Source organism: Pipistrellus kuhlii, unplaced genomic scaffold (genome assembly GCF_014108245.1).
Source record: "Pipistrellus kuhlii isolate mPipKuh1 unplaced genomic scaffold, mPipKuh1.p scaffold_m20_p_38, whole genome shotgun sequence".
In the NCBI taxonomy this organism is placed as follows: Eukaryota; Metazoa; Chordata; class Mammalia; order Chiroptera; family Vespertilionidae; genus Pipistrellus; species Pipistrellus kuhlii.
In genome coordinates, this window is record NW_023425538.1 from 3,370,786 (window position 1) to 3,390,109 (window position 19,324).

Here is a 19,324-nt window from a genome sequence, read left to right on the forward strand (position 1 = left end):
TGCAGGCACCACATCCTAGAAATAGGTTGGACCCAGAGCAACTGCAATGGAGGTTTCATTCAACCACCATCCAGACTGATGGGGCCCAGGGTGAGATGGTCTCATTCTCCATAATACCATCAGCTCCATTTCTGAGCTGATCTCGTGCCAAACTCAAAGGTTCAGCACAAATCACTCAGGCTGAGTGGACATTCCATTTTACAGCTGGGGAAACTGACTCTGGAAGGCTTGAAAATACCACATATAGTCCAGCTAGACTTGGACTCAGCCTTAAACAGCTCAAGAATTTCAAGGCAGGAAAGAGGCTGGGGGGTGTATGAGTTTGTAAGTCCCAGCACTGGCTCAGGAAGGTCAGGAACCAAGACAGGCCCATGCCTTTTGTTCAAGAGGTCTCAAAAGTGGTATCCCACACAAGGGTTCCATTTCACATATTGAAAAAATTGGTTTAATTAATTGCAAACTTATTTTAAAAATTGGGATACTTCATCCCCTTCACTAGAAAACTGGTACCTGGAACCTTAGCCTAGCACTCCTGTGCCCACAGCTGGGTGCAACAGTTCCTCTACCCAAGGCCTGTGCTCCTCCAGGCCACACTGCCACCAGGACCCTGCAGTGAGCATTAGTTCTGATACCCTCTGCAAAGGCCACTGGACAAAGACTGGCCCTGAGGGCCCTCAAACTTCCAAGTTTTCCAAAGACAAAGACTTGTCTCCCCACCATTCCATCTAGGGAGACAAGGACTCTTGGGAGAGAGAATGTCCATTCAGCTTTATTAGAGGAAATCCTGCCATGCAACTGCTTTCAATAATGGGAGCTCTGCCCCACTCAGTGCCTGCTGGGCTCAGACGATCATTTCCAGCTGCCGGGCATACTCGATGACCTGTTTGGCCAGCTCCGTGGAGGGGATGGTGGTATCTTCTGGTTTCTGTTGTTGGCTGGCAAAGCTGTAGTAGTTGTTGAGGCCCAGGACCCACCCTCGCTGCAGAAAGGGAGGGATGAGATGGGTGGGGTGATCACATAGGCTCCCTCCCCACCCCAGAGCGCCAGCACTTATCCACGTATGCCCCGGCTTGCTTTACTAACCATAATCTACCCGCACAACTCTAGGCAAGTAACTTCACCTCTCTGTGACTGATTCTCCATGTTTGAGACTAGGACCCTAATCACACTTCTCTTCAAGTCTGCTATGAGAACTCAACCAACATTGTAAAGTGCTGAGAATAGTGTTTGGCCCACTGAATATCAGTCATTACCACCACTCAAGGTCAATTTCACCTCTTCTAGCCAGGATCACTACACCCCATGCACCAGCATGTACAAGGGCACTGCTCCTGCACAAACACCCCAAACCAAATGAAGCAAAGTTGTGTGGGGAAAAGCGACAACCTTCAAGGAATTCTTTTAAGGACAACATGTGCTAAATTTTTGCCTCCACCTGGTGCCAGATGCTATGCTAAGCTCATCCCCATGTTAAATTCTAGCCTCACTCTACAGATAGGGGAACTGAAGTTAGAGAAGTTTGGAGACTTGCCTGAGGATACACACCTGGATTTTTAAACCTTAAGCAGTCTTGCTCCAGGTCCCTCCAGGCCACCGTCATAATTATTAGTCAGGCCACCCTCATAGCTATTAGTAAATGCACCCCTTGGCCCCATGACCCCTTGCACCCCAGCCACCTTTTTGGCGTAGTCCGTCATCTTTTTGGGTGTGTTGAAGAAGAGGATACGGGTGGCCTCAGTAAAGAGGATTTTCTCGTAGGCCTTCTCGATGCATCCAGCAATCTCATCTCTGGGGGAAGATGAGGTTCTTGCTATTGAACACAGAAGCACTCCAGGAATGGAAACCCTCTCAATCTGATACTCTGCCACCACCTGGGCACTCTTTTACTTCTCAAAGGACTTGTTAATGTCATGCCCACCTTCCTCTGTGATGTCACTTGTGCACAGAGCAACCCCAGAAGGGCTAGAGGGTTTAAGGGCCCCATTTTAAAGAAGTGGAAACTAAAGGCTTCACAGCTCAGGTGATCTTAGGTGAGGTCGCAGGACTCACGGAACACTCCTAAGAAAGGCAGCATGGTCCCTGTTCACTGAGCAGTCTGGGTGCTATTAAATCAATGCTCTGGATCTGGAATGCATAGGCACACTGGTAAAACAGCCCAGAGCAAGATGAGGACCGTTTCCCACAATCTCATGACAGTTCCAGTGCACAGAAAAAGAAAACTGATGTGCCCAGTCTCCCAGATCAGAAGTGGCCAGAATGGGATTCAGTTAAGGGCTGTCTGACTCCAGATTCCAAGGCCCTGGTTCCCCATGAACCTGATAGTGTCAAGCAGGATGTCGATGAAGAAGGTATAGCTCTCCGCAGGGATGTTGCCTTTGGCCAGAAACACCTTGTTGTAGCTGCCCTCCATTAGGTACTGCAGAGACCAAGGGTGGGGAAGATAAGATGAGGTAGAGACAGCATAGTGGCCTACCCTCTGAGGCTTCACCATACTCCCAGTGCTACCATAAGCCCCACTCTGCTAGAACGACCATTCCCCATGCAGAATGGGCACCTGGTTTACTTCCATGCACACACACCCATACACCCACACCCAGCCTGCCCTGGGCTGGTATGTACTAATATCTATTATCCAATCACAGGAGGAGACAGAGCAGGATGTATGGCAAGCCCATTCCTCCTTTGCCCAAGCTGAGCTGCCTGCCTTATCTGTCCTCTCTCCCAGCCTCTCCCCATAGCCAAATCCTCCCATGAGACCTCAGCTTTAGGAACTACTTCTAACCTTGGGTACTAAGGCTCTTCCCTCACCCTGCTGACCTTGTTCTAGAAACACTGTCTTCTTTGCTACCCCTCAGCCAGGCAACCAGGCATGTTTCTGCCTTGGGACCTTTGGCAGAAGGTCCAGGCTACATGGACCACTGTTCCCCTAGATGTCCATATGATTGGGTTCTTTACTCCTCTCAAGTCTTTTTCAAAATTCACCTTTTCAGCAAGACCTTTCCTTATGTCATGCTCCCAAGATCAGGGATTTTTGTTCACTGTATAGTCTGAAAACCAACCACAGTGCCTGACACATGGCTGGTGCTCAATTTGTTTGACAAATGGGTCCATGAGCTGAAAGATGGGTAAACCCTATCCACTCCTCCAGGAAACCCTCCCTAATGTCTGTCCTTGCACCACCCTCCTTAGCCAGGCCCTTCCTTTCCCTTTCTCCAGACTCACCTGCTCAAGGGACACAGGATGCTTGATGTATACATTGGTCTGGATGTCCTTGGCAGGCAGCCGCTCCAATTCCGTGTGGAACTCAGCCACCCGGTTCTGAGACAGCAGGAAGAGGAGGTTAAGGCCCAAGAGCTGGTGCATGTACGCTGATTCAGGGAGCTGTTCCCTGTGAACCAGGGTGAGGGAACCAAGGTAAGAATTTAGGTACCTACTGTGTCTCCCACCCCAGGTTCCAGGGATCCCCTATGACTATCTCATGCTATACCCTTGGAGAGGTATTGAGCCCTGGGTTTTCTGATGAAAATAATGTCCAGAGAAGTACAAAGAAGTCACAAATCATATGGGCCTAAGTGAGTGACCTCACTTCAGTAAAGTGACTCAGCCTCAATTTCCCCAAGTGTAAAATGGGTATTACTACAGTACTCATACCACAAGAAGAGGGTTAAATGAAGAAGGGTTAAGTGAATTAAATGTTTTAACCTAGATAAAATGATTAGAACAATACCTGGCCCAAATAAGTACTGGTACAACTAGTAGTTATGATTATGATATTAAGAATCATAGCCTTTGCCGAAGCTGGTTTGGCTCAGTGGTAGAGCGTCGGTCTGCGGACTGAAAGGTCCCAGGTTCGATTCCGGTCAAGGGCATGTACATTGGTTGTGGGCAATCCCCGGTGGGGGGTGTGCAGGAGGCAGCTGGTCGATGTTTCTCTCTCAACGACGTTTCTGGCTTTTTCTCTCTCTCTTCCTCTCTGTAAAAAATCAATAAAATATATTTTAAAAAAAAAGAAAAAGAAAAAAGAATCATAGCTTTTATTTTAAGAGAGGAAGTGAGGCTTAGGGAGGTAAGGTCATTTGTCCAAGACCACATAATCGGGAATTGATCAAATCAGTTTCAAACTCTGGTTTGTCTGGTTTTTTATGCCAAATTCTTAATCATTAATCCATGTAGGCACCACTGAGCTATAAAACCATTCAGTTTTATACTCAACACATATCCACTGAATCCATGCCCTGGGCCTGGCCCCATGGTAGGCAAAGTTGGGATACAGCAGTGACCAAGACCCCTCTGCCTTTAGAAGGCTCACAGTCCAGCAGGAGAGACAGGCCTGGGATAGAAGCACAGGCAGAGGGGTCAGGGCTACCATGTTTCCCCGAAAATAAGACCTAGTGCATGGAAAGATAAGACATCCCCTGAAAATAAGACTAGGGCAACTTTGGGAGAAAAAATTAATATAAGACACCGTCTTATTTTCGGGGAAACAGGGTAGGATGGGGCAGCTAGGAAGAGTGCTGACACTGCATTGGAGACCACAGAAAAGAACGGGGCCTGGAGCCTGAGGGTTATGGAGAGCCATGACAGGTTCTAAGCAGGGCATCAAGTTTAGTGTCACAAAGATCCTACTGGCTGCCATGGGGTGGGGGTTGGTGGAGGAGGAATAATCCAAGGGGTTAAGGCTGGGGCCAGGGCATATGAAAGGTAATGGTGGCTACACTGGGGAGTGGAAATACGGAGAGGGAGACAGAATGAGGCCAACAGAGACTTAGGGTCTCAAGGTCAACCTCCTGAGCCTGCAGTCTCTGGGGATGAAGCTCTGCAGAGAGGAAGTTTCCAAGCTAGAGCACCAGGGATCAATGAGCTGCCATCAGGCAGAGTCCATCCTCACTTGTAATCGAAGTAGTAACATTTGAGCTGGGCCATGTAGCGCTCGAAGGAGGGGATGTCCTTGCGTAGGATACTCCACTGGGCCCCAATCTCCAGTATATCACCTGTGGGTGACAGGGCAGGCTCTCAGTTGAATGAGTTCCTCTCCTGGCCACCACAATACTATTCCTGCCACAACCCCCAACACATTACCCCCCACCAACTCCAGTGACACTCACGGGCCAGAATGAGCTGCTGTTTGGTCAGTTTGGTCCCTGTAGTTGGCAGGAAGTTGAGCTCCAGCAGAACCAGCTGACAAGAAATAATGGAAAGGGAAAAAGGAAGAAAAGAAGATGAGAATTCAAGTAGTGGTTACTTACCTTTTCTAGGCCTTGGTTCCCCAATCTAGAAAATGTAACTCATCATCATCCCTTATTCAAAAGGTTGTTATGAGCATTAACGGAGTCAGTCCTCTTATGTAAATCCTGAGTGCTCATTCAGGATTGCCTCACATTACAATTATTAATAGCCCTACTGGGGAATCAGGAGACAAAATCCATGCCTGGCCCAATAGAATCAAAGTGGTGGAGGGAAAAGGGGAACACTAGCACCTTCAGTTCTTGCAGACCTTTCCCATACTCTATGGGTTGAGCCCAGCTTACTCCCCCAACCCTAATCCACACCAGCGAGGGAGGGAGGGAGGAAGGGATGCTAACCTCCCGGTACAATCCGGCCCACACCTCACTTATCTGACTACATCCCAACTCAAATAAGGTCCAACTCACAGAATTTCTACTTTCCCAAAAACACTTGGTCTGAAGTACCACGAACCCCACTCTAGTCCTCTACTATAAAACTTTTTTTTGTAGGTTTAGTCCAGCCTTCACAACTTGGCTGGCCTCCCACTCGCTACAGATGCACTCCTAACCCCAGTATCTCAGAAGCAAACTTCGTCTGGTCTAGACTACACAGCCCATTACCTCGGCCTTCTCTCATCACCCCACCAGTCCTCATTTCCCTGGGGCTTATCATTCCCGCCGCCTGGTAAACCCCGTCCAGCCACTCCAGCCAGTCAGGCCTCCAAGCACCCAAACTTTGCCCTCTCACTGGGTCTCCATCACCCCTCCATTTGGCTGTTCCGAATCCTTCACTCCTTTTGATCCCCGACGTGGTCCGGTTAACCCAAGTCCGGAAGCTCGGCTCGGTCTAGGCCGTCGTAGAGCCCCCGGCCACCCCTACCTTGAGACGGCCCAGCTCTTCCCCACACTTGCTGAGGTTGGGGCTTTTACGGTTCCACTCGCCCTTGAGCTGCTCGTACATGCCGGCCGCGGCCTGCAGGACCGCGCTCGAGGCCGCCGAAGGCCCCGAGTTAGAGGAGCCCACCCCGACATTCAACGCTGCCGCCGCCATCTTCCGTGATGCGGCAAACCGCCGGCGCGACCTCCCCAAGCGGAAGTGGGCCGAGAGGTGGAGCCCAAACTGGAGGCGGGACTACGGCTGCGCGCCTCCGCCCCAGGCGCCTCCGGAGCCCGGCCCTCAGGAGTGGCCGCTCGGAGCTCCGTCTGCTGTCTCTCAAGATGGTGGCCGGAAGTCGCCTCCCGCCCTCACTGAAAATGGCAGTGGTCGAACGCTTCCACACTTCCCATAATCAATATGGCTGTCCTGGCTTCAGCCCGGGCTTTCCGGACGCTACATTTCTATCTTGGAAACTCCAACTTCATGGCAGCTTATCGAAGCCAAGAGGTGGCAATGGTGGAGCCATCTGGAAAGCTGTGTTATTCTTTTTATTTTACAAACGGGCTTTAAGAGCCTGCCGTCATCTTCCAAGAAACTTAACAGCTGAGATTTGAACCTCAGCCTTTCTCTCTAGTCTCTCAGTGCATCCTTCCACATTTTCTCCAAGTTTTTGTAAATACACACAAATTTTACAAAAAGCATCTAGTCTTACAGCTTTAAACGGCTCATATATGTGGAAGATTCCCAACTTTTTCCCCTACTCTCAATTCCTCCATATGTATCACACCTGCATATTCAACATTTCCCCTTTTTCTCAAACCCAACTCTCTTGTCACTGAAACAGGAATTTTAGGGGAACATAGGCAGGTTTAGGGAATTTTTAGAATTGGGGTCCATGGAAAAATATAGGACTACAGACTGGGGAACGGTGTATTTCCATAACACAAGAAAGCCAGGAGCAGTTACATTTCTATAAGACAGTGGAAATGGAAATAGCCAAAAAGGTCTCTATAAAATAAAGAAGGAGGAATAAACCCAGAGGGAATAGGACAATGAGGAAGGAGGGCCTCAGAAGTCACTATATTATAGTAACCAATTCCAAAGGGAATATTGACCAATCAGAGGGGATATCGGGGCACAAGAATTGCAGCCTTTATAAACCATGGAAACGGGAAGCCAGTGGGAGCCTTCCCTCTCCACATGTGGGAGTTCATTCTGTGGGACTCTTTCCCTCTCCCCACGTGGGAGTCTGTACTTATTCTTCAATAAATCTCCACCTTTGCTAATATGTACTATCCTCTGTCCGTGGATTCATTCTTTAACTCCTGTGGACAAAGAATTCAGGTTCTAGTGCAAAAATTCCATTTCATCACCATCACTTAGAATATGAACTCCAAGAGAGCAGGGATGTTTATCAATTTTCTTTAAGATACAGAAAGACAGATAGGCTCAGTTAAGGTACAGGTTGACCTTATCAGTGAAGATATGATGAGCCCTCCAAGTCAGGGGTCATGGTAGAACACAAAACATACTCAGGAGCCATGCGGCAAGGCAAATATCTTTACTTGTACATAGAAGGGTGTGCAAACATGGTCTGGAAGCGTGTGCACACCAAGCAGGTGGGCTGCTGGGGCTTATTTTTAATCCCTGATGGATGTGACCTGTCCTTTGCTCTTGATTGGAGCTCAGGCACACAGTCTTTCACAATTGGCTAATTCAAAGGGAGAGGTTGGCCTTTGGTGTTTCAATATGGCTGCCCCCAGGGGAGCTGCAAGCCATGTGGCCAACATGGCAGCTGTACAGCCCAAAATGGTGACTGTCTAAATTGTTCTTTGACAGAAAAGATGATTTGTTTATTCACACAATACTAGCCTAGGATGTAACTACCCACCATAACTGCTTTTTTTAATATGAGACCATCCTTTGTGGTTATTTTAGGTCTCTCAATTTGCAAGACCACCATGCAGGCCTTCTCTGAGTTTGTCAGGTTAGCAAGTGGCCCCTTTTATCCACAGTATTATCAGCCCAGTTAGTTTCTGAAAGCAATTGGCTGCTGTTTTGGCTGTTATAGCTGAATATTCCACATGCCATATCACTGACTCCTGTACACTGAGAATCCCTCTCTAGTCCAGTAGTATGAGGAACCTTCCAAAGTGAAGTTACTGGGTCAAATGGAAGTTCCATATTTATTTTTTATTTTTAAATATATTTTGTTGATTTCAGAGATTAAGGGAGAGGGATAGAGAGGTAGAAACATCAATGATGAGAAAATCATTGATAGACTGGCTCCTGCATACTTCTCACTGGGGATTGAGCCCACAACCTAGGCATGTGCCCTGACCAGGAATCAGGCATATACCATGAACCTCCTGGTTCATAGGTCAACCATCAACCACTGAATCACTCCAGCCAGGCTATATTTAATTTTTTAGGAAACTCCATACTGTTTTTGTTGTTGTTGTTTGTTTGTTTGTTTTTAGTATATTTTATTGATTTTTCACAGAGAGGAAGGGAGAGAGATAGAGAGCTAGAAACATCGATGAGAGAGAGTCATTGATCAGCTGCCTCCTGCATGCCCCCTACTGGGAATATGCCCGCAACCAATGTACATGTCTTTGACTGGAATCGAACTCAGGACACTTCAATCCGCAGACCGACGCTCTACCACTGAGCCAAACCGGTTTTGGCTCCATACTGTTTTCTATAATGGCTCCACCAATCTTCATTCCCACCAGCAGTGTACTAGGGTTCTTCCCCGCCCCCCCTCCCCTTACCCCTGCATCCTTGCCAGCACTTGTCATTTGTTGATTTGTTGATGATAGCCACTCTGATAGGCATGAGGTTGTTTTAATTCATATCACTGATGATTAGTGACTTTGAGCATTTTTGCATTTGTCTCTTGGCCATCTGTATGTCCACTTTGGGGAAGTGTCTATCTAGGTCCTTTGCCCATTGTATCTAATAAAATAGTAATATGCAAATTGACTGTCAACACACAAGATGGCTGCTCCCATGCGGACACAAGATGGCCACCACAAGGGGAGGGCAGTTGGAAAGGACCAGACCTGTAAGGGAGGGCAGTTGAGAGCGATCAGACCTACAGGGGAGGACAGTTGTGGGGGAACCCAAGCCTGCAGGGGAGGGCAGTTGGGTGGGACCAGGCCTGCAGGGGAGGGCAGTTGGGGGCACCAGGCCTGCAGAGGAGGGCAGTTGGCGGGCACCAGGCCTGCAGGGGAGAGCACTTATGGGGGACCAGGCCAGCAGGGGAAGGCAGTTGTGGGGGACAGGTTGGCAGGGGAGGGCAGTTGGGGGCACCAGGCCTGCAGAAGAGAGCAGTTGGGGGGGGGGGAACCAGGCAAGCAGGGGAGGGCAGTTGAGGACAACCAGGCATGCAGAGAAGGACAGTTAGGGGTGACTGAGCCAGCAGGGGAGGACAGTTGGGGGTACTGGGCCTGCAGGAGAGTGAAGTAGGGAGGTATTCGGCCTGCAGGGAAGGGCATTTTGGGGGAACCAGGCCTGCAAGGGAGGGCTGTTGGGAGGGACCAGGTCTGCACGTGAGGGCAGTTGGGGGGGTCACCTGCAGGGGAGGGCAGTTGGGGATGATCAGGTCTACACGGGAGGGATTTTGGGGGAACCAGGCCTGCAGGGGAGGGCAGTTGGGGGGGATCATACCTGCAGGGGAGGGCAGTTGGGGATGATCAGGTCTACAGGGGAGGAATTTTGGGGGAACCAGGCCTGCAGGGGAGGGAAGTTGGGGGCAACCAGGCCTGCAGGAGAGGACAGTTAGGGGTGACCAGGGTGGCAGGGGAGAGCAATTAAGGGCAATGACTGGCAGGAGAGCAGTTAGGCATTGATCAGGCTGGCAGAGGAGTAGTTGAGGGGGCATGATCAGGCTGTCAGGCAGAAGTGTATAGGGGCAATCAAGCAGGCAGGGAGGAAAGTGGTTGGGAGCCAGCAGTCCTGGATTGTGAAAGGGATGTCCGACTGCCCCTTTTGGCCTGATCGGATCAGGCTTAAACGGGCAGTCAGACATCCCTTGAGGCATCCTAGACTGGAGAGGGTGCAGACTGGGCTGAGGAATACCCCCCCCCCATGCATAAATTTCATGCACTAGGTCACTAGTCCTATATAATAAAAGCCTAATATGCATATGTTTGACTGTTTGACCAGTTGCTATGATGTACACTGACCACCAGGGGGCAGTAGGTTAGCTTGCTTCTGGGGTCTGGTCAATCAGGTGGGTGAGATGGGCTGGAGATGCTCTGGAGCCCTCCTGCAGTCCCTCCCTGGCCCAATTGTGTACCTGTGGGGTTCTCCGGCCTGGTATGCACCCTCTTGCAATCCAGGACCCTTTGAGGCATGTCGCAGGCTCAAGAGAGAGAACCCACAGGTACACAAATCCATGCACCAGGCCTCTAGTCCTATATAATAAAAGAACAATATGCAAATTGACTGTACCTCTGCTATACCACAAGCCATGCCCATAAACCACGCCCATCAGCCAATCAGGAGCAAATATGCAAATAGACCCAACCAAGTTGGCTGCAGTTTCAGAGAGCAGAAGGGAGGCATGGTTTTCTCTGGTAATGGAGGAAGCTAAGCTTTCCACTTGCCCTTGCTGGGTTAGGCCTCCACTCAAGGCTACAAAACTTCAATGATAGAAGATAAATAAATCCAAACAACGAAATGGCGGCAGCCACTGAGCAAGAAAGAGCAGAAGGTTAGGGTTGTCCCTGGCAATGGAGGAAGCCAAGCTTTTGAAGCCCTGGTCTACTTTGACCTTCACTCCAGCATACAAAGTTTCAATTGTAAAAGATACATAAATTCCAACAGAAATGGCTGCTGCCACAGAGCAAGCAGGAGGCTTGGCTCCACTCAAGGCTACAATGTTTCAATTATAGAAGATAAATAAATCCCAGATACCAGGGCCTCTGCTTGGGTCACTGAGGGACATGGCTGGTCTGCAAACCACCACAGGCCCCTTACCCAGGCTGCCCTACACCCCAAAGGAACCCCCATCCTGATCTGGGACACCCTTCAGGGCAAACCCACTGGCCCCCACCCATGCACCAGGCCTCTATCCTATCCAATAAAAGAGTAATATGGAGAGAGAATCCAAGATGGCTGCTCGGGTAGGCAACTAGCTGCAGCCGCACACAACAATTTCAACAAAATACAACTAAAATATAACATGAACATTACCCAGAACTACAGGAAAGTCGACTGACTGGAAATTCTACAACAAGAAGCAAGGAGAAAACCAGAAGGAAGCGCGGAGGAGCTGTAAAAGCCCAAGGTACGGAGACACGCGGCGCACGCGGAGAGGACAGAGCCGGAGAGGAGGGAGTGCCTGGCTGGCGGTCCTAAGCGGGAAGGAGAGAAAAGCTCCGACTGTGCTGGGCCCAGCTCCAACTGCTCTGAACCCCTATTCTAGGCCAGACCCCGGGGACCCAGGCTCATCCATAGGAAGCCGGGCTGTCAGGCGGGACTCCGGGGAAGCGGCAAAAGGAGGTCCCGGAGGCGCGCATACTGCGCGCAGAGAAGGGCCGGCTGTGCCGCGGGATTGCCCTGACGGGAAGGAGACAGGGGCTCCAGACTGCTCTGAACGCCACCTCCAATCCCACTACCAAATGAACTGAACCCCAATACCAGACTCATTGGGGGAGAGCATAGACAGTTTGGCAGCAGGCGAAAATCGAGGGCACCTTTCTCTCAGAGGCGCTCGCAATAAGTACTGAAGGACCCTGAGTCTCAGGAGTCTCATAGGGCGGGGCTGACGGAAGCCAAGGCTGTAGGCTCCACCCTGAAACTCCGCCCCATCAGAAAAGCTGCCTGCGAAAATGCCTAAACCAAATAGATCACAAACGAAAGAAATGGAGGACAAAAAGCGACTGGATATAGAGTTCAAAACCACACTTATAAAGTTGTTCAAGAATCTCCTAGAAAAGGCCGATAAAATAAACAAGACCTATGAGGATATAAAAAGGGATCAACGAGAAATAATAAGGGATCAACAATAAATAAAGAATACATTGTCTGAAATAAAAAATATTATACAGAGTCCTAAAAACAGAATGGAAGATCGCAAGAATCAAGTCAAAGATTTGGAACATAAAGAGCCAGAAGACACTCCTCCGCAGACGCAAGAAGGCCAGAGAATCCAGAAAGTTGAACATAATGTAAGAAACCTCTGGGACAACTTCAAGCGAACCAACATCAGAATTATGGGGGTCCCAGAAGATGAGAGAGAGCAAGATATCGAAAACATACTGAAAGAAATTGTGACAGAAAACTTCCCCCACCTGGTGAAAGAATTAGACTTACAAGTCCAGGAAGCGCACAGAGCTCCAAACAAAAGGAATCCAAAGAGGACCACACCAAGACAAATCATAATTAAGATTCCAAGAGCAAAAGACAAAGAGAGAATATTAAAAGAAGCAAGAGCAAAGAAGGTAGTTACCTATAAAGGAGCACCTATACGATTGTCAGCTGATTTCTCAACAGAAACCATGCAGGCCAGACGGGAATGGCAAGAAATATTCAAGGTGATGAATAGCAAGAACCTGCAGCCAATCTATCCAGCAAAGCTATCACTCAGAATCGAAGGTCAGATAAAGAGCTTCACTAATAAAAAAAGCTAAAGGAGTTCATCACCACCAAACCAGAATTATATGAATTGCTGAAGGGGGTTCTTTCAGAAGAGAAAGTAAATAAAGATAAAAATTATGAACAACAAATACATAACTATCAACAAGTGAATCTAAAAACCAAGGAAACTAAAAAAAAAAAATCTGATGAACAATATTAACTGTTGAATATAATAGAATCAGAGGTATGGAAGGGGAGTGAACTGTTTATTCTTGGGGAAAAGGGGAGAGGGGGATGTGGGAAGAGACTGAATATAAACTGTGCACCTATGGATGAGGACAATGGGGAGAGGGGAAAGGGCAGAGGGTGGGGTGGGAATTGGGGGGAAAGGAACATTTGTAATAATATGAACAATAAAAATGTATTTAAAGAAAAAAAAAGAAATTAAAAAAAAAGAGTAATATGCAGATTGACCATCACTCCAATACACAAGATGGCTGCCCCCATATGGTCAAAGATCCTGCCCCCATGTGGACACAAAATGGCCAGTAGGGGAGGACAGTTGGAAGGGACCAGGCCTTCAAAGGAGGGCAGTTGGGGGCAATCAAGCCTGCAGGGGAGGGCAGTTAGGGGTGACCAGACCAGCAGAGGAGGGAAGTTGGGGGCGACCAGTCCTGCAGGATAGGGTTGTTGGAGGGGACCCAGGCCTGCAGTGGAGAGCAGTTGGAGGGGGGACCAGGCCAGCAGGGGAGGGCAGTTAGGGGTGACCAAGCCTGCAGGGGATGGCAGGCGTGACCAAGCTTGTCGGGGATGGCAGTTAGGGGCAAACAGGTTGACAGGAGAGCAGTTAGGCATCAATCAGGCTGGCAGGGAAGTGGTTAGGGGGTGATCAGACTGGCAAGCAGAAGCAGTTAGGGGCAATCAGGAAGGTAGGCAGGTGAGTTCCTGCCAGCAGTTCTGGATTGTGAGAGGGGTCCCAGATTGGAGAGGGTGCAGGCTGGGCTGAGGGACACCCCCACCTCTGTGCATGAATTTCGTGCACTGGGCCTCTAGTTTTTCTACAATCTTAAATCAGTTTTGATAGTTTGTAAATTTCAAAAAAAAATTGTATTTCATCTAGGTTATCGCATTTATTGGTATAATTGTTTATAGCATTCTCTTTTAAAAAATATATTTTATTGATTTTTTACACAGAGGAAGAGAGAGGGATAAAGAGTTAGAAACATAAATGAGAGAGAATCATTGATCAGCTGCCTCTTGCACACCCCCTACTGGGGATGTGCCTGCAACCAAGGTACATGCCCTTGACTGGAATCGAACCTGAAACCTTTCAGTCCGCAGGCTGATGCTCAATCCACTGAGCCAAACCAGTTTTGGCCATAGCATTCTCTTATAATCCTTTTTATTTCTATCAAATAGGTATTTATATCTCCACTTTCATTTCTAATTTTAGTTGAGTCTCCTGTCTTTTGTTCATAATCAGTCTAGCTAAAAGTGTCAATTTTGTTGACCTTTTCAAAGAACTGACATTTGTTTTCATTGATTTTTCTCTGTTGCTTTTTCTATTCTCTATTTCATCTATTCCACTCTAATCTTTATTATTTCCTTCCTTCTGCTAGCTTTGGGTGTAGTTTGCTCTTCTTTTTCGAGTTCCTTGGGGTGTACTTTCTGAGGAGTCTTTTGGCATCTTACTGTTTCTATAGCTGAACAACTTAGATTTTATTCATCAGCCTGCTGAACTGTTTCTTTTTCAGAAATATAGATACCATCAAAACATTTTCTGAGTCTTATTTTTAACTGTTGTGGCTTGCTAAATCAAAACAGCTGAATTTGATACAAGTCCAATGTTGTGTCCTTTAAGAATCAACTCATCTTTCTGTGCTTCAGATACTGTACAAGCAATACCTGATCTCATCTGAACCCTGTGGATGTATTTTTCACCCAACAAATTTCTTTTTTTCTTCTTTTTACTCTCACCTGAAGACATGTTTTTATTGATTGTAGAGAGATGGAGAGAGAGAGAGAGAGAGAGAGAGAGAGAGAGAGAGAGAGAGAGAGAGAGAGAGAGAGAGATCAAAGGGAGATACATCAATTGGTTGCTTCCTGTATACACCCCAACAGGGGACCAAAACTGCAACCTTTCTTGGGTATTGGCCAATGCTTCAACCAATGGAGCCACCAGGCTAGGGCTGCCAAGTAATTTCTAATTTCAACAAGACAACCATTCTCCTGAATATGGATGTTGCTGGGGAAGCAAGCATACACAAACCTCATCTTGTAACAGAAACCCAATGTAACAGCCTTGATCATGTTCTGTATGTGACTGCAGATAGTGTGAATGGTAGCCAGTTCCTATTTCCCCACCATTTTTCAATCTTTTTATTTCTTTTCTTTTCTTTTATTATTATTATGTTTTTTGGAATCGTATGGTGTCTCCATTTTTATTTTATTTTTTTAAATCAATCTTTATTGTTCATATTATTACAAAGGTTCCTCATTTCTTCCCCCCTCCACCAGGTTCCCACCCCACCCTCCGCCCCCTCCCCATTCCCCATTGTCCTCATCTATAGGTGCATAGTTTATGTTCAGTCTCTTCCTCCCTCCCTTTCCCCGATAGTAAATCCCTTTTCAGATAGTAAATCAGTTACTTAGCATTTTCTCATATCAATAATACCTCCACATGTCCAATGATACACTTCACACAAAAGACATTTCCAAATAGGTCAACCAGCCTCATCCAGGTCCCACCCAAGGCACTCACAGATCAACACCCCAGCCCTATACTAACTCAATACATCCAGATCTAAGCCTTCATCACTTGATTCAGCAGACCCTCAAGTTCCCGCAAAAGTTTCCAGCCATGTCTGAGAGGCAGCCGTGGGGCAGGGGCAGGCGAGGAGCAAGCTGTTCCAGGCCTGGCTGCTCCGGGCCTGGCCTCTGTTGCTCTGGTTCGTTTCACAACCAGCTGCTCCGGGTCTGGTCACTGCCGCTCCCGACCTAGTTGCTCTGGACTTGGCTGCTGCTGCTCCAGGCCTGGGCGCACCCGACCTGGCTGCTCTGGGCCCAGCTGCTCTGGGCCCAGTCGCTCCGGGCCTGATCACTCCCAGCCTGGCGGCTGCTGCTCCAGGCCTGGCCGCACCCGACCCGGCTGCTCCGGGCCTGGCCGCTCCCAGCCTGGCAGCTGCTACTCTGGGCCTGGCTGCACAAGACCCGGCTGTTCTGGTCCTGGACGCTCCCAGCCTGGCAGCCGCTGCTCCGGGCCTGGCCACTCCCAGCCTGGCAGCTGCTGCTCCGGGCCTGGCCGCACCCGACCTGGCTGCTCCTGGCCTGGCCGCTCCCGGCCTGGATGCTTCGGGCTTGGCTACTGCTTTTCTGGGCCTGGCTGCTCCCAACCCGGCTGCTCTGGGCCCGGCTTCTCCAGGTCCGGCCACTCTGGGTCTGGATGTTCCTGGACTGGCCACCCTGGGCTTGGCCACCTCCACCTCAGGCCTGGCTGCCACTGCCCCAGGTCTGGCTGCTCCAGTGCTGGCTGTTGATGCTCTGGTCTGGCTGCTGCTGCTCTGGGGCCTGGCCACTCTAGGCCTGGCCGCCGCTGTTCCAACATTCTGTCCTTTTTTTTTAAAAAAAAAAAAACAAAAAACACACACACACACACACACACGCATTTATGTTTGCAATGTTGGCTGGTGAGTTGAGTTCTGACTTAGTCTTTGATTTTTCAAGATCTTCTTTGTATTCTTTCTTAAGTAATTTTACTATCTTTTGCTCTCCCTTGATTTCTTCACATTGAAAACTTCTTCGGTTTCTTCCTCCTTGTCCTGGGAGCACAGCAGGTTGGCCTGTGGCACCCCTTTGTTCTCCACGGGCTCCTGCGCTGCTTCAGCCTGTTGCTCGGGTCAGCGCCACCCAGAAAGCAGCCCCCGGCCTCGGCTCTGTTGCCCGCGCTCAGCGGTCGAAGGCTCAGGGGCACCCCCCCACCCGTCGCCCGGCTCCTTGCTGGTGCCTGGCTGGCCGGTGTCCTGCAGGGGCTCCTGCTCCTCATCAAGTTCCTCGTCTGGAGCTTTTTTTCTCCTTCCCGCTAGGGGAGTCTAGGATCAGAGTCAACAGACTGTCCTCTGCACGCAGTGTGCGCAACTCCTCGCAGCTCCCCCAGGACTCCACCTCACAGCCCCATCTCCCTCTGCTTGAGCCTGGGTCCCCAGGGATTGGCCTAGAACTGGAGTACAGGGCATTCAGGAGTGGGGCTCAGCACCGCCGGAGATTTTGTTTCTTCCCATCAGGGCAATACAGCATCAGAGTCAACATTATGTCCTTTGCATGCATTGTGTGAGTCTGTCCGCAGTGTACGCGACTCTGGGGGCTCCGCTTTTCGCCGCTCCCCTGGGATTCCGCCTCACAGCCCCATCTCCCCCTGCCTGAGCCTGGGTCCCCAGGGTCTGGCCTAGGACTGGGGTTCAGAGCAGTCGAAACTGGGCCCCAACATGGCCGGGGCTCTTGTTTCCTTCCCTCCAGGGCAATCCCGCATCAGAGTCAACATTCCTTCCCTTGCGAGCAAAGTGCGAGACTCCGGGGGCTCGGCCTTTTGCCGCGCTCCCAGGACTCCACCTCACAGCCCCATCTCCCTCTGCTTGAGCTTGGGTCCCCATGGATTGGCCTAGAACTGGGGTTCAGAGCAGTCTGGACTGAGGCTCAGAGCCGCCGGAGGCTTTGTTTTTTCCAGCTAGGGTAATCCAGCATCAGAGTCAACATTCAGTCCTCTGCGCGCAATGTGGGCGTGACTCCGGGGGCCCTGCTTTTCGCTGCTCCCCTGGGATTCCGCCTCACAGCCCCGTCTCCCCCTGCTGGAGCCTGGGTCCCCAGGGTCTGGCCCATAACTGGGGCTCAGCGCTGCCGGTTAGGAGTTCAGCCCAGGCTGGGGGGTTTATTTCCTTCCTGCTAGGGAACGCCAGGCAGCACCCAGCCCTCTCCTCTCTGGCTGCTACCTCTCCGCGCACGCGTCAATCTTTTTATTTCTAAGGAGACTGAGTTCTACATTGATGTGGTTGAAGTCCCTTTGCAGGGTGTCTCTGGAGCCCTTCATAATAACTGTACTTCCACTCAGAGTGATAGTAACAATTTCTGGAATGTCAACAGTCTGATTGCTGAGAAAGATCTTCATCCTTGCAGTAGACTGTGGGAAAGTGACTTGAATCTTTCTTCTCTTTCAATGTAAGCATTTATAGTTATACAATTCCCTCTTAGCACTGCTTTTGATGGATCCAGTAATTTTGGTATGTTGTGATTGAATCTTAATTTTTTTCAAGGTGCTTTCTAATTTCCTCTTGTGATTTCTTCTTGGATCCACTGGCTATTTAAGAATATATTACTGCTGAAACCGGTTTGGCTCAGTGGTAGAGTGTTGGTCTGCAGACTGAAAGGTCCCAGGTTCGATTCCGGTCAAGGGCATGCACATTGGTTACGGGCACATCCCCAGTGGGGGATGTGCACGAGGCAGCTGGTCGATGTTTCTCTCTCATCGATGTTTCTAGCTCTCTATCTCTCTCCCTTCCTCTCTGTAAAAAATCAATAAAATATATTTTTTTAAAAAAAGAGAAAGAATATATTGCTTATGCCCTGGCCAGTTTGGCTCAGTGGGAGCATCGGCCTGTGGACTGAAGGGTCCCAGTTCGATTTTGGTCAAGGACACATGCCTGGGTTGTGGGTTCAATCCCCAGTGTGGGGATTGCAGAAGGCAGTTAATCAATGATTCTCTCTCATCATTGATGTTTCTATCTCTCCTTCTCCATTCCTCTTTGAAATCAATAAAAATATATTTTAAAAAAGAATGTATTGCTTATTTACAATTAAAAAAGAATGTATTACATAATTTCCACATATTTATGAATTTTCCAGTTTTCCTTCTATTAATTTCTCATTTTATTTTATTCTCATCATAAAGGATATATTATATAATTTCAATATTTTTAACTTTATTTTTTTTAAATATATTGATTTTTTACAGAGAAGAAAGGAGAGGGATAGAGAGTTAGAAACATTGATGAGAAAGAAACATTGATCAGCTGCCTCCTGCACATGCCCTACTGGAAATGTGCCCGCAACCAAGGTACATGCCCTTGACCGGAATCAAACCTGGGACTCTTGAATCGGCAGGCCAATGCTCTATCCACTGAGCCAAACTGGTTAGGGCAATATTTTTAATTTTATTAAGCTATGTTGTGAGGTTTAACTTATCATGTATCCTAAAAGTTCTATGTGCACTTGAAAAGAATGTATATTCTGCTATGTTGAATGGCGTGTTCTTTTTTTATGTACATACTAGTGGCACAATGCATGAAATCCAACCACATTAAAAGGGAATTAAGTAGAGGAAATAATTTAATATTGCTATTTGCCCTTTCTCTATAATAGAAGTGTCAGAGATGAAAGAAAATTAGTGAAATGTATATGAAAATCTCTTGTCAGAGTCTGGGATGCACCACAGGACCCAGAGTCAAGTCCCCACCCACTGCGCATGCCTCAAAATCTTGCGATTCCCAGACCCAGACAGAACCACTCCCATCAAACCCCGCAGGGTGGACTGCACAGCTTCAGATCCCCCAGACAGACACCAGGCAGGGGGTGCAGCCTCAGGTCC

General features: G+C 48.7%; 1 protein-coding gene and 1 pseudogene across 1 annotated transcript; both read right to left on the bottom strand.

The window, feature by feature from the left end:
• Window positions 1-746: 746 nt before the first annotated feature.
• PSMD8 (proteasome 26S subunit, non-ATPase 8) lies at window positions 747-6,325 on the bottom strand. Its single transcript, XM_036408307.2, has 7 exons — window positions 6,106-6,325; window positions 5,106-5,178; window positions 4,889-4,991; window positions 3,223-3,388; window positions 2,316-2,416; window positions 1,677-1,788; window positions 747-979 (listed from the first exon to the last, which is right to left on the bottom strand). The coding sequence occupies exons 1-7, from the start codon at window positions 6,274-6,276 to the stop codon at window positions 842-844; spliced, it is 864 nt and encodes a 287-aa protein (XP_036264200.1). The 5' UTR covers window positions 6,277-6,325; the 3' UTR covers window positions 747-841.
• Window positions 6,326-14,363: 8,038 nt separating this feature from the next.
• LOC118702413 lies at window positions 14,364-18,018 on the bottom strand (annotated as a pseudogene).
• Between the last annotated feature and the right edge of the window lie 1,306 nt (window positions 18,019-19,324).